General features: G+C 42.3%; 1 protein-coding gene across 1 annotated transcript; it reads right to left on the reverse strand.

Annotated features, from left to right (window-relative positions):
* Window positions 1-1,402: 1,402 nt before the first annotated feature.
* Window positions 1,403-5,223, reverse strand: LOC110711179 (NAC domain-containing protein 86-like). Its single transcript, XM_021889558.1, has 3 exons — window positions 4,778-5,223; window positions 3,029-3,306; window positions 1,403-2,416 (listed from the first exon to the last, which is right to left on the reverse strand). Exons 1-3 carry the CDS (start codon window positions 4,932-4,934, stop codon window positions 2,126-2,128), a joined length of 726 nt encoding a protein of 241 aa, XP_021745250.1. The 5' UTR covers window positions 4,935-5,223; the 3' UTR covers window positions 1,403-2,125.
* Window positions 5,224-14,907: the final 9,684 nt, after the last annotated feature.

The raw sequence follows: 14,907 nt of genomic DNA on the forward strand, positions 1-14,907 counted from the left end.
GGTATTTTTGTGGAAGGGGATTTCATGGGTTGGGTGGTTGGTTCAGACTTTCAGGGGAGATGGAGTTAGGATTTAGAGGGTGTTGTCGGTGGGCTGGTGGTTAGGTGGTTGGCGTGATTGGTGGTCCGGTGGTCAGGTGTTTGAGTAGCGCGGGTTGTTGTGCAGTGCAGAGGCGGCTGGCCGGCGAGAGGAATAGTGTGGGTTGTCCGGTGGAGAGGAGAATGGGGTTGTTGGGTTCCGGTGGCCGGTGGGGATGGGGTGGTCAAGGAAGAAGGGCGGAGCTGGGTTTTCTGAATTATTTTTGTTTTTTTTTTTTTTTGTTTTTTAATAATTAAAAAAATAATTGACGTATTAATAGCTGACACGTGGCATATAACTTACAAAAACCGATTAACAACAGGTAATGGATCTTTAGATGAAGATAGGCGTAAAGTAGACCTGATCAAGTATGGCCCGGCCCGAGTTTGGGCAGAAAATTTTGGCCCAAAATTGGGGGGTCCGGCCCAATTTTTTTTAGGCAGATTTAGGAATGCGTTTTTATGCATATTTAGTTAATTTTTTAGGCCCGGTCTGAAAATGGCCCGAAAAGCCCAACCATTTTGGGCGGTTTAGGCACAAAAAATTCCGGCCTGAAGCTTGGCCCGGCCCGGCCCGAGAGGTTGGCATAATTTTTTAGCTTCGGCCCGGCCCACCCAATGATCACCTCTAGCGTAAAGGTTAGATTTTTGTGGAATAAAGTTAAGCTTGGATTTTTAAGAGAAGAAAGTGCAAAGGTTGAATTTTTAATTTCCGTTTTTCCTAACTTGTGCACGCTCAATCGGGAAACATTTTCCGGGAGCACTATCAATTGATTTTTTTTTTAATATATGTGTTTTGTTTTGTCTTTAGATTTAGAATATATATTGTACTAATATCCTCCTCAACTCATAGCAAATATAAACTTTAAATATGATCCATAAACTCCATTTATACTATAAATGTTCAACATTACTCACTTTCTCTATGTGTTATGGAAAGTATTTGTTAGGGTTAATGAATGCACATCGAAAGCAAAGTAATTAGAAGATATATAGATAAAGGCAAGACAAGTAGTAAAGAGATGGACATAGTATTTAACGTGGTAAAAAAAACCTACAAACGACGAGCACCAATATAAACCACTATATGAAAAATAGGAGAGTACAACAACCCTGGTCAGTAGTAAAAGAAAACTCTCACTATAGGAATTCACAAAATAGTAGTACAAAAATAGGAATAGTGAATTTGTAGAGAGAAGGTAAATTGGTAGAGAATTATAAGGAGGTGAAAGACTTATGTGTATGGTATGGCTTCTTGTCATCTTGTGTGTATGTCTTTAATGCCAATGACTCGTGTCTACAATTTTACATGAAGCTTGGAAGAAATGGCCGGAAGATTCTAGAAATTCCTTCATCATTCTTAGTATCCATGATGTTCTAGAAAATTCACGAACCATATTTCTAGTTACTTCCCGTGTCAAGAATTTCCTAGATCATTTTAGTGGCTTGCATGATACGAACTTGTAGAAAGATCTAGAGAATCGTGGTGCAATACCAACCATGCTACATGTATCCGGAATTGAAGAACATCAACCAATACTCCATCAAAATAATGTACCTATAAAATTTGGGCCACACCCAACAATATTAACTTATAAATAAAAAAAAATAAAAAAAACTTGCAAACATTTTGAGACATCTATATCATATATACAAGTGTTGTATTAAGAAGAGGATACAATAAATTTGTTAAATTACAATATATCATTTTACCCCTTTTCCCAATCAAATGGCGAATTTAATTAGTTTTAAAAGTGTAACATACATAATAAGCATATAAATACAATGCTCCTGTTGAAAAACTATGGACCAATTTCACATCAAAGCAATTCCCCTCTTTAGTCGTGAAGAGGGTTCCTAATGCTTTTTTTTTCTATATTTTTTTAAAAAATAAAATTAAATTCACATCAAAACACCTAGCTACTAACCCAAGCCATTTTCAAGTAATAAAAAAACCCAATAATTACTAGTATGATAATTAACTTCATGCATAATTTATCCACTATGAATAATAGCATGAAGAACATAAATTATGATGATAAAATGAATTAGCAGAATTCATCTTCATTCAAATATTGCATCCATTGCCCATCTCCTATATCACATAGTGATGAAGAAGATCCATGAGTAGCACTAGTTGAACATCTTTCAATAGGGATTGAATAATCGGAGCTCTCAAAATCTTCACATCTTCCCTCGGTGTACATGTCGATGCTCGACGATTGATCACTTGATATTTGAACTATGTTGGTGAATGAATGTTCTTGTGATGAAGATGCAATATTATTTGAGATGTTTATCGAGGTTTTCTTGAATACTCGACATAGAGCATAGGCATCCTACGTTTGGACAAGAAAAACATTTAGTATCATTATAAGGGAGGGGAATCGTTGGTGCAAAATAATAGTGTTGATTTTTTTGCGTGGACAGAGTCACAAAAGGCAATGATGTAGATGAGATACGTTCACAAGTTCAAGAATCACCCGCAAGATTAACCATTTAATCTAATTCGAGCAACAAGAGAATGAAAGTCCACATTACTAGTTTGTGAAAAGGTTGAACAAATATGTGGTGCAATAATTGTTGTGTTATCAATCTATGTTTGAATTTTCTAACGAAATTGTTTAAAAACCTAACCTTGTACTAGTATAAGAAAGAATTTTATGCATTTTTTTTTATCAACACTCTTCAAAAATATTGAGTACTTAGTGAAAATTGACTTTTTAAATTTTTTTACATGTTATTAATGCATGGAATTGGTGAATATTGGAAAAGAAAAAAAAATTCACAGGTTTGATTTGATTGTGCAATTTTGAAAATGTAAGATTTTTGATTTGCAGTTTTTACACTCTAAGTAGAACTACTAACTCTTTTTGCTTGGTTTTACACTCTAAACCCAAAAATCAAACAATGACACTCTATAATTTAAGATGTACGAGTGTCCAAGTTACCTGTAAACCAGAAGGAATTTCGCACTCTCCCTCGTCAAGGCGGTATTCATGCATAACCCAATCACTTCTATGGCCATTAGGTGCTCTCCCTTGGTAGTACACCAATGTCTTCTTCATCCCTACTGCTCTCATTTGTGAGTTTACCTTTCGATCTTTGCCCGTCGATTTCCAATAACCTGCCTTGGTTGCTCTATTTGTCCTTGATCCATTCGGGTACTTTCGATCTCTTGGACTAAAGAAATACCACTCCAAATCATTGCTTGGCAATAATGATTTACCTTCAAAAATGTATGTATATCATCAAATCATGTTTTATGTTAAGAGCTAGGTCAATAAATCTATGTTACGACATTGTTAAAAGTACAAAAAAAACCCTCAATATTTAAAAAAGAAAAAAAAAAAAGAGCATGATTAATTAAAATTAAATTACATAAGAAATTTTGTGATTGTCTCAATAAAATTAAAATTTTGTTGTTTTAAGAGCCTTAAAATGCAATCAACATGGTTGAAATAACTGATTTTTTATTTGATTAATGTAAAGTGATGCATTAACTAGTTCAACTTATATTATATATGATGGCTTGAGTAAAATGAAAGTAACATGCCTAAGGAAGAATTAAGTAGAAGCCTCATTTAGGAAGAAAAGTATAGACAGCAAAAAAGCAAGTAGTTCTACTTTGATGTAGACCATTTTGCTACTTAACTATAATATAAATTATGATTTTTATGATTTATGAAAATGATTATGATTTGATCATGATGATCATGCAACAAAATTATTCAGATAATTAGCAAAGTTGCCAAAGTACATAGAGGGTTAATTACAATGATCATGTTCTTTCATTATATATTATTTTATCTCTTCTTTTCAGTTTTGTTCATCTCTTTCAGATTCTCAGCTCGGTCTCCCTCCCTCTCCCTCATTCATCCATGAGCTGTATAGTATTATAGATTTTAGTTCCACGACTATCCAATTTAATAGTCACAGTGATAGCATAATAAACTTAAAGCTGGATATGTGACGACTAAATCTAGATAATGGGAGTATTTAAATTAAAAAAAGAAACGAACTAGATAATGTAGTAGTAATTCTAGATGATCGAATTGTATGTGCCTATTATGTCAAGTTTTTGTGCTAAGGAAAATGAAACTGGTAATGCATTGACCCTGTAATTAAGTACCTTTTAACTATTTAGTTTACTTATGCTTTGAATTTTTCTGTATCAATACACTTGACTTTAGTACTATTAAAGACTATAATTTTACCTTTATTTACGCAGAATGTTGTAGCAAGAAGCGAGCCACACACTACTTTGTGTACATGGATTTGCTAAATGATTTGTATGTCAAATAAAATTCATGAAAATACATATTTTAAATAATGTGTAGACCTGACAAAGCTGACTCATACCCTATTAATCATATTAATTGACCAAACCAATTTTTAATAACCGGCAAGTTTGTTTTTTCCCATAACGAATGGATACAAATTGATTTGAATTGACCCAATGCAAATTGACCCATATCCTATTAGGTACAACATCTTTCACAAACTGTGAAATTAAGACTAATAAATTAATGGACTACAAATAGTCAATAATCAGTTTCGTGCACATCATTTCTTTTTAGAGTTGGTTAGTAAGCTTAGTACATGATTAATTTTGTAAAATAAATCATGCAAACATGCAAAAAAAAAAAAAAAAAAAAAAAAAAAAAAAAGGATAAACTCCATGATTTATACATACGTACTTGGCAACTCCCAAGGCTCAAACTGATAAAGATCAATTTCAGGGATTATTTCCAAGTCAATCTTGTGACCATTGATCTTCCTCTTGAGGTAATAAGCCACCAATTCTTCATCCGTCGGGTGAAACCGGAAACCGGGTGGTAATGCAACAGGTGCCATTTATCGTACAACCACCCGGTAATGCTTTATATAGCGTATAATATAATATATATAGAATGGGTTCAGCTAACTCAGTTTCAGTGTCTTCTTCACTTACATCATGAAAACCGACGAAAAAAAGCTGAGAAAGGAAAGAGAGAGGAGAATATGAGTAGAGGAAGCAGGAAAGCTTATGTAAGGAAGATACATTGTGATATAAAATAAAACAAAAAGAAAGAGATGTAAAACAAAAAGAAAAGCAACTTCAATTCTTCCTATATATTCTTAAATAAATATATAAGTACGTGAATAAAATATAATACACACAAATAATATCAATAAAATAAAATCTCTTCTTTTGCTCTTTTTTCTCTGTTGTTATATCTTATTAACTAGTTTTATTTTATTTCGTGATAATATGATTCTTGTTATCGTTCACTTGAAGCTCTCTCGCTTTCTCTCTCTAAGAAAAAAACACATTGTTGATCCCATGCTTGAGTTCTGCCCTTTGGTATTATTATGGAATCTACCAAAGGTAAGACCTTAATTAGCCACGTGGTTATGTTTGTACTCGATCGTCGTCTTTCGCTCTCTATGATCGAATTCAGATCTTTTATCTCTCAGATGATCTGCTAAAGAGTTCTTTTTGCATTCATTCACACAGATTTATATGACAAATTTGTACTCTTGATGATGTTAAAAGTAACATGTGTCTACGTAATTATAAACATGAAAGACTGTTAGCTTGCCTCTTTTTGTCCTGCTACACTCTTTCCTTTATCCAAAATATATCTTATGTTTGGTATCAGATTTTATATTAGATTGCCGACACTTTAGTATCATATATAGGTGATAATTAAACATCAATCGGGATTGTTAATCTCTTTTTAATTTGTCTGTAATAATCACGAGGAGCTAACATTGTTGTAAAGACATTACCTAGTTAGCCTAAGATAGCGTAGGATATGGTGATATATGCTAGTACAGCTTTCGGATGCATGTGATTATAGTGTAATTGGCCTGGTTCTTCCTTCCTTTGTCTTAATTATCTTATATGAGTTGGTGACTTGATCTACTTAGCCTAAATAGTTATGGAATAAACATCATGTCTAGGGTGATAACAAGTTTGAGATTGATCATTTCCTAACATGTACATGATTCGGGAATTTGTTTCAGATCATTTGGTCATGGTCTTACATTCAATTCAAATTGAACTCAAGCCGAGTTTTGGACCTTCTCGGATTTAATTTTTCAGGTTAAAAATTGATTTCGGTTTAATAAATCATGAACAATTTATAATTCTTACTTGCTGTTTGGGTCCAATTTAGTCCAATTGGGCCTAGGCATTAAATGATCCAATTAAAAGCCCAAGGTCAAGGTTCAACTCTCCAATTGTGCTAAAGTCAAAGGTCAGCCCACAAAGCAAGCCAATTGGGCTAAGGCCCAACTTCTCCATGTATGAAGAGGTATAAAAGCCATCAATATTCATACATTCAGATATATAGATTCATAGATTCAAATACATTCTCATTGATTGATATATTCTCATATATTCCATCAAAGCCTCAAGCAACAAACTCTCTTGCATAGTGTTCTCTTTATACACATTGTACTGACTTTAGCATCGGAGGGGCCTTCCTCGGCAACACCCCCGAGGCTAGTTTACGTGTGTTTACTGTGCAGGAAACCTTCGGCCCAACATAACTTGGACCGAATCCAGTCTTCTCCGTTTCAGCGGACCTTCGGCAAGGTCCCATTGTTTTCACCCGAAACAATTTGGCGCCGTCTGTGGGGAAGACTTTCAAAAATCTTTAAGCCAAATTTCTAACCAAAATCATCTTGCAATTATCTTAACAGCAATGGCTAAGAACCGCAAGAGCAAAAGCCTCCGTCAAGGAGCGGGCGAAAAGCCTAAAACCCCTACACCATCACCCTCGCCGGACCGGAACTCTCCCAAGGGTGCCGGCTCGGGGGGAGGATCATACAAGGAGGATTCCCTTTCTCCCGTAATTCATGACTCTCATTATAGGCCGAGTTACTCTCGGTCTAGCAGGGGTGAGTCCGATCATAGGACACATTCAGTGCCCCAAAGCCAACCATCGGCTGCGCGCCCTCATTCCCATACTCGGCCGAGGACCCCTTTGACGGGGCCCAGCTCGGAAGAGGTGGCAAGAGCGCTGGCAGTACTCATGGAGGCGATGAGGGCACAAAATATGCCACCACCTCGTGATCGAACTCCTCCGCATACCCGGCATCAGCGGAGGAAGTTAGACCATAATGGTGGGAAGCTTCCTTCCTTCCGGGAACTGGAAGAGTGGGAAGAGGATTCCTGGAAAAATGAAAAAGTGAGGAAAAAGAACCCTCAATTTTTAAAAGGATCCTCATCCTCAAGACCAGAAGCGCATAAGAGCAGCAGCTCAGCTTCTCGGCCAGAATCTACTCACCGAGAACCTGAGACTGTTCGCCGAAGCGTCCTCGACCGACTCGGCGGCAAGGAACCGAGCGTGCGCAGTCGCCTCTCGTTCCCTGCAGCCGAGGCCCAGACTTCCCAGCCAGGGACGAAAACCACTCCTACCTCTCTAAGAGGGCGGAGCGCGGTCCCATCGGCCAGGAACAAGGGCAAGGCCGTTATGTTACCCGCCAGTTCACCATTCGAGCAATGGATACTGGAAGAGCGCGTGCCTACGGTTAAATACCGTCGCACATCACATATGACGGGACCTCGGATCCGAAGGATCACGTGGCCTCGTATGAGACTCATATGCATCTTTGCCCCAGATCCGAGGCGACTTGGTGCAAATATTTCCCAACCACTCTCAAGGGGGTCACGCAAGCGTGGATTTCCAAGGGAGTAAGGCAGGGCTCCATAACAGGGTGGGATGATCTGTCCTCCAAGTTCAGGAGCAAGTTTTCCACGGCAAACCGCCGAGAGAAGACTACGGCAGAGCTCATGAGTCTACAGCAGGGGGAAACCGAAAGCCTCCGAGACTATCTGACCCGTTTCAGTAACGAGTCATCCAGCGTCTCTCAGCTGGACCAGGGGCTAGCCGTTTTTGCAATGCAGAATGGCCTTCAGCCCGGAAAGTTCCTAGACTTCATGGTCATGCATACCCCGCAGACCTTGGAGGAAGCTCTGAATGCCTCGGATAAGTTCATCCGAGCCGAAGAATGGAACAAAGCGAAAACCCAACCTCAATTTGGGGGAGGGAAACAAAGACAAATACCCTTGTCTGAAGGCCAAGGCCATAAGGCAAAGGGAAAGTCAAAGGCCCCGGAGCAATCTTTGGCCAGCGACCCAAAGAAGGAAAGATCTGCCTCATACACAGGCAGATACGAGTCCTACACTCCGCTCTCTCTTCCACGCGCCAAAATTTACAGCGTGACGAAGGAGGAGCAGAGTTACCGAAAGCCGAGACCACTCCCAGAGTGGTATCAGCGAAAAAATAAAAATCTGTGGTGCGAGTTCCACGAGTCTTCGGGACACAACACTGAGGAGTGTATCCAACTGAAGGACCAGATAGAGGACATGGTCCGGAAGGGATACTTGAAAAAATGCATCGCGGATCACCGCGAGAAAAAAGAATCCGAGAAGTCAGCAAAGGACCCTCGGCAAGACCTCGACTTCCCCCGGAAAAACAGTAAAAAGCCGGAGGGGAAATTCCCTCCGATCAATGTTATCTCGGGAGGAATATACTCTCGGAGGGAGCACAAGAGACACCTTAGAGCATTGACTCACCAGGTGAACAACGCTGACATTCAATCTCCCCAGTCGCCGGTGCCGAACATGACGTTCACAGCCGCCGACTGCCGGGGGATTACGTTCCCTCACGAGGATCCGTTGGTGATCATCGCCACGGTGGCCAACCACGACGTCAGTAAGGTCCTTGTTGACGGTGGCAGCGGAGCAAACATTCTGTTCCGAAAGGCCTACAATCAAATTAAGTTGAAGCCCAAGCACCTTACGCCGGTACCCTACCCGGTATCCGGGTTCAATGGGGCTTCAACTTATCCAGATGGGAAGGTGACACTTCCTGTCACCATCGGTTGCGATGAGGCAGCCAGGAACGTCATGATTGAATTTTTGGTCATCGACGCTCCTTCAGTGTACAACGTGATTTTGGGGAGACCCATAATTCACGAGATCCAAGGGGTCGTCTCAACTTATCATCAGCTGATGATTTACGTCTCAGACGCCGGCTTCCCCGAAAGGATACAGGGCAACCAAAAGGACGCCCGAAGGTGCAACTACCTCAAACCATCCACTAGTCGCCCAGATGACAAGGATGAGGAGGAGAAAGAAAAAGAAAGAGAGCCGAGCACAAAAAAGCCGAAAGGCCTAAGTGCTTCGGCCCAAGGATCTGTACCCAGAGATAAAGGGCCCGAAAGGGAAAAGGCTAGCTCTTCAGCTGAGCCGCAAGACTCAGAGAGCCAGCCGAAGAACAAAAAGACTGGGACACCTGCTGACATTGGCAGCAGGCCAGATTATGAAGAGTCCAGTCCCTCAGCAATGGACATGGACGACCAACAGACTGAAACAGTTGAGTTGACCGAAGGAGACGTTGAGAAATGTGTAACAATCGGGATGGACCTTGATCCGAACACCCGTTGTGAACTTATTCAGCTCCTTTGGGACAACAGAGATGTGTTTGCTTTCTCGGCAGCTGATATGCCCGGGATAAGTTCAGACCTCATCTCCCACAAGCTTAATGTTGACCCAACGTGTCGACCAGTTAAGCAAAAGAAGTGGAATTACTCCGCCAATAAGAACCGAGACATCGCAGCCGAGGTCAAAAAATTATTGGAGGCAGGATTCATTGAACCTTGCCAATATCCAGAATGGCTGGCAAATGTGGTGATGGTTCAGAAGCCCAATGGTACCTGGAGGATGTGCGTTGACTTCACGGACCTAAATAAGGCTTGTCCAAAGGATTTCTATCCCTTGCCGAGGATCGATCAGCTAGTTGATTCGACAAGTGGCCATGCCTTGCTTAGTTTCATGGACGCATTCTCGGGGTATCATCAGATCTTTATGCACCCCGACGATCGAGCAAAGACAGCATTCGTCACGAACGCTGGGGTGTACAATTACAAAATGATGCCCTTCGGATTGAAAAATGCGGGGGCAACCTATCAAAGGCTGGTGGATCAAGTTTTCGCCGATCAAAAAGGCCGAAACATGGAAGTCTATGTTGACGATTCGATCGTGAAAAGCAAAAAACCAGAGGACCATGTAAAGGACCTGGCTGAAACTTTCGCCACCTTGAGAAAGCATCAAATGAAGCTGAATCCGAAGAAGTGTGTCTTCGGCGTGAAGTCAGGGAAATTCCTTGGGTTCATGGTCAGCAAAAGGGGGGTTGATGCCAATCCCTCTAAAGTCAAAGCGGCGCTCGACCTTCCTGAGCCGAAAACGAAGCGGGATGTTCAGCGGCTCACCGGAAGAATGGCAGCCCTCTCGAGGTTCATTTCCAGAGCTTCGGATAAGGGGTTACCTTTCTTCAAAGCCCTGAAACTCCCGAAAACAAAAGAGCTCGTTTGGGAGGAAGAGCAAAAAGACGCCTTTAAACAGCTTCGGGAGCATCTGGCTCAACTCCCAACGCTGGCTAGCCCAGCTGAAGGAGAAACTTTGTACCTATATGTGGCCGTTAGCCCAGCCACCATCAGCGCAGTATTGCTGAAGGAAGAAAGTAAAAGTCAGCAACCGATCTACTTCGTCAGTCATACACTGACGGATGCCGAGACTCGCTATCCTCTACTCGAGAAAGTTGCTTTCGCGGTAGTAGTAGCTGCTCGGAAGCTGAGGCCCTATTTTGATTGCCATCAGATAGTGGTCCTAACTGATCAGCCGTTGGAAAAAGTTCTCGGCAAGGTTGAAAAATCTGGTAGGCTAGCCAAGTGGGCTTTTGAGCTCACCGAATTCAGCATCAGCTATCGTCCGAGGGCTGCCATAAAGGCTCAAGCTCTAGCGGATTTCTTGGCCGAATGCTCATACCAAGAAGCGCTAGACAGTGAAAAGAAAGTCTGGACCGTGTTTATGGATGGATCTTCCACCGAAAATGGTTCGGGGGCAGGAGTAGTGATAACTTCTCCCGAAGGCAAATCTTTTGAGTATGCACTAAAGTTTTCTTTTAAGGCCTCGAACAATGAGGCCGAGTATGAGGCAGCAATCGCCGGCCTAGAATTGTGCATCTCCCTGGAAGCTGATCATGTCTGCCTAAAAACAGACTCTCAACTAGTTGCATATCAGATCAGTGGCAGCTACGAGGCCAAAGAGCCCTCCATGATAGCTTATCTTGCCAAGATCAAATCAGCCATTGCAGAGCTGAAAACTTTTGAGGTTTAGCTGATCCCAAGGGGTCAGAATACTCAAGCCGATGCACTCTCCAAACTTGTCAGTTCATCTCTAACCGAGCTGAACAGATCTGTATATGTAGAAGTGTGTCGAGAGAGAAGTGTCGACGAAGCACCTGAAGTGTGCTGCGCTGACCCAGAGCCTAGTTGGATGGACCCCATCCTAGCTTTCAAGCTTCGGGGAGAAACTCCCGAAGATAAAGCTTTGGCCTCCAAGATGAGGAGAACCAGCTCTAGGTTCATTGTCTTCAGGGGGGAACTTCTGAAAAAGTCCTTCTCAGCCCCATTGCTGAAATGCGTGGGGCCAACAGATGCAGATTATATCCTACGGGAGATTCACCTCGGCATCTGTGGGAACCACATTGGGGGAAGAAACTTAGCCCACAAGGCATTGAGGGCTGGATATTACTGGCCCACCATGATCGCAGATGCTAAGGAGCTGGTTCGGAAATGCGAAAAATGTCAAAAATACGCTCCAGTTATCCATCAGCCAGCAAGGGATCTTCAGCCGATCCTTAATCCACTCCCGTTTGCCCAATGGGGACTGGATATACTGGGACCATTTCCAGAGGCTGTGTACCAGAAAAAAATGGCTGATAGTTGGTGTCGACTACTTCAGTAAATGGATCGAGGCCGAAACAGCCTCGAACATTACAGAGCAAACTGTCAGAAAATTTATCTGGCAGAATATCATCACTCGATTTGGCATCCCGAGAGTATTTGTCTTCGATCATGGGAGGCAATTTGATAACTTACCGCTGAAGCGGTATACAGATCAGTTCGGCATCAAACTGGCATATTCAGCGGTATGCCACCCGCAAAGTAACGGACAAGCCGAAGCTGCAAATAAACAGATCCTAAATGCCCTCAAGAAGAGGGTGGAAGATCAAAAGTCCAAGTGGCTGGAGGAGCTCCCTGGAACCCTTTGGTCCCTTCGGACAACTGAAAAAGAGGCAACGGGCCACTCACCTTTTGAACTGGTGTATGGTGCCGAAGCCGTCCTTCCAGTGGAAATTGGCTCTGAGAGCCTTCGAGTGCACCACTTCTCGGCTGAGAATGAGCGACTGATGAGGGAATCTCTCGATTTCCTCGACGAGGTAAGAGACTCAGCCCGAGACAGAATGGCCGCCTATAAGCAAAGAATCAGCAAATTTTATAACCGAAGGGTCCATGCAAGGCCTCTCAAAATTGGAGACCTTGTCCTTCGGAATGCTGCTGCAGTTCAGAAAGGCCGAATCCATGGGAAACTCTCAGCTGCATGGGAAGGACCTTATGAAATCTATGATGAGCTTCAGCCAGGGACATACCGACTTCGGCAGTTGGATGGAACTGAGTTGAAAAATCACTGGAACGCTGATGTACTGAAAAAATACCATGTGTAAACCCTTCGGGGCAGAACAATCTTTGTAAGTACATTTTGAATTAATGAAAGGCCTTGGAGCCGCCATTTATATAAATGTTTACCACTTTTTATCCTTTCAAAATTTTCTTTGTTCTATCTACTCTTTAAGGGTTTTTTATTCAGCCTCGTCTGAAACCTTCGCCTTCGGGTAACTGGGTTTCAGATTGCTGACAAAACTCGTCTTTTTAAAGAACACTGGTCTTTCAGCTGAAGTCAAACTTCAGTAAGACTTGTTCTCCAAAGACATGAGTCCATGGACAATTCTAGGATATTGCCTTAACTGAGCCTTGTATCCCAGAGAGCCATTATCCGAAACATTGCCTTAAGTTGGCCCTGTGTTTCGGGTATCCATTTTTCAAAGATAAACAGAAAATCAAGGATAACAGCAACAGTTGAAAATTTTTAAATCAGCCTCGTCTGAAACCTTCGCCTTCAGGTAACTGGGTTTCAGATTGCTGACAAAACTCGTCTTTTTAAAGAACACTGGTCTTTCAGCTGAAGTCAAACTTCAGTAAGACTTGTTCTCCAAAGACATGAGTCCATGGACAATTCTGGGATATTGCCTTAACTGAGCCTTATATCCCAGAAAGCCATTATCCGAAACATTGCCTTCAGTTGGCCCTGTGTTTCGGATATGCGTCTTTTTAAAGAACACTGGTCTTTCAGCTGAAGTCAAACTTCAGTAAGACTTGTTCTCCAAAGACATGAGTCCATGGACAATTCTGGGATATTGCCTTAACTGAGCCTTGTATCCCAGAAAGCTAATATCCGAAGCATTGCCTTCAGTTGGCCCTGTGTTTCGGATATCCAACTTTCAGATGAAGTCAATCTTCAGTAAGACTTGTATCCCAGAAGCATTGCCTTCAGTTGGCCCTGTGTTTCGGATACCCATTTTGAAGAAGTGAAGAAATTGATTATTCAGCTGAAGCCATACTTCAATTTCTGGGGGGGCAAGAAGCACTATCAGTGCAAGTATGTTCGGCAGAATTGAAGAAACAGAAACAGTAAAGCATTCAAAAACAAAGCAACTGAAGAAAAGAGCATCAAATTAATAATTCATGCTCAGAAATTGAGCTACAAGTTCAATTAAACTGTATCGGCAGCCGCCCACAAGCGGAAAATAACAGCTGCCGAAATACGTACATAAGCAAAAAAATAAATTGGTGTACGACAAGGCAAGCTGAAGCAAAAAACAAGGCAAAAAATTCAGAAAGCGGCAAGTCTAAAGTTAAGCGCATGATGAACCGCAAGATTCTGAAGACGACTGCCCGAGTTCCTATGCTTCAGCCTGAGGATCAGACTGATCAGCGTTGAGCCCCATGGTGGCCTCAGCCCCAGCAGCAGAAGAAGCAGGCTTTGCACTCTGCCGAGCCTCCCTTTCCCTCTGTTCAGCTTCCAACTCCATTCTCTCAGCTTCCTCTTCGGCTTCCTCAGCCTTAAGAATTTCAGCTTCGACTGGAGTTGCATACTTCATATGAGGGTCTTCGGGATTCTGGACCCATTCAGCACATTTGGACCAGTCCAACTTCGGCTCAGCATGAAGGCAGACTCTTCGGCATACTCTGAACCCGTTTCTGAAACCCATCTCATATTCCTCTTGGGTATAGACACGGACTTTGAGTAGAGCCTCAGCATCAGCCAGCTTCTTCTGGGTCTCCTCCAAGTCTTCCTTGGATTTCTTCAGCTCATCAGCGAGCTTGGAGGAGGAACCTTTCAGCTCATTCAGCTCCTGCTGAACTTGGGAAGCCTTTGTCTGAGCCTGGGCCACTTCAACTTTTTTGGCCATCAGTTGATCCTCAGCCTCATGGAGTTTAGCTCTCTGAGCTTCGGCAGCAGCAGCAGCCTCTGAGAGTTGGACATCTCTGGCCTGGAGCAGCTCTTCAGCAGCCATTCGGCTGGCTTCAAGAGCTTCTAGTCGTTGCTGCACTTCAGCTTGTGCAGCAGCTCCTTCCTGAATACGGCTCTCAACAGCAGCCTTGAATTTGGAGACGTCCACTCCCATATGCTCCTGGAGGAATTTTTCCCCTTCCATCAGTGGGGGAAAAACTTCCTTCTCCATAGCGTCGCAGAAGGTTTTGAGGGCTTCAGCAGGTCTTTTCTCGTACTCCTCACCCTTCTGCTGCTTCTCTTCAGCTGCTGCTTGCTTCAGCTTAGCAAGCTTTAATTCCTCTTCAGCTACCTTCTTGTCGTGCACAGCAGCGTCTACCCTATCTTGTAGGGTATCTATCAGCTCTACAGTGAGAG

This window comes from Chenopodium quinoa, unplaced genomic scaffold, assembly GCF_001683475.1.
Source record: "Chenopodium quinoa cultivar QQ74 unplaced genomic scaffold, ASM168347v1, whole genome shotgun sequence".
NCBI classification, from domain to species: Eukaryota; Viridiplantae; Streptophyta; class Magnoliopsida; order Caryophyllales; family Amaranthaceae; genus Chenopodium; species Chenopodium quinoa.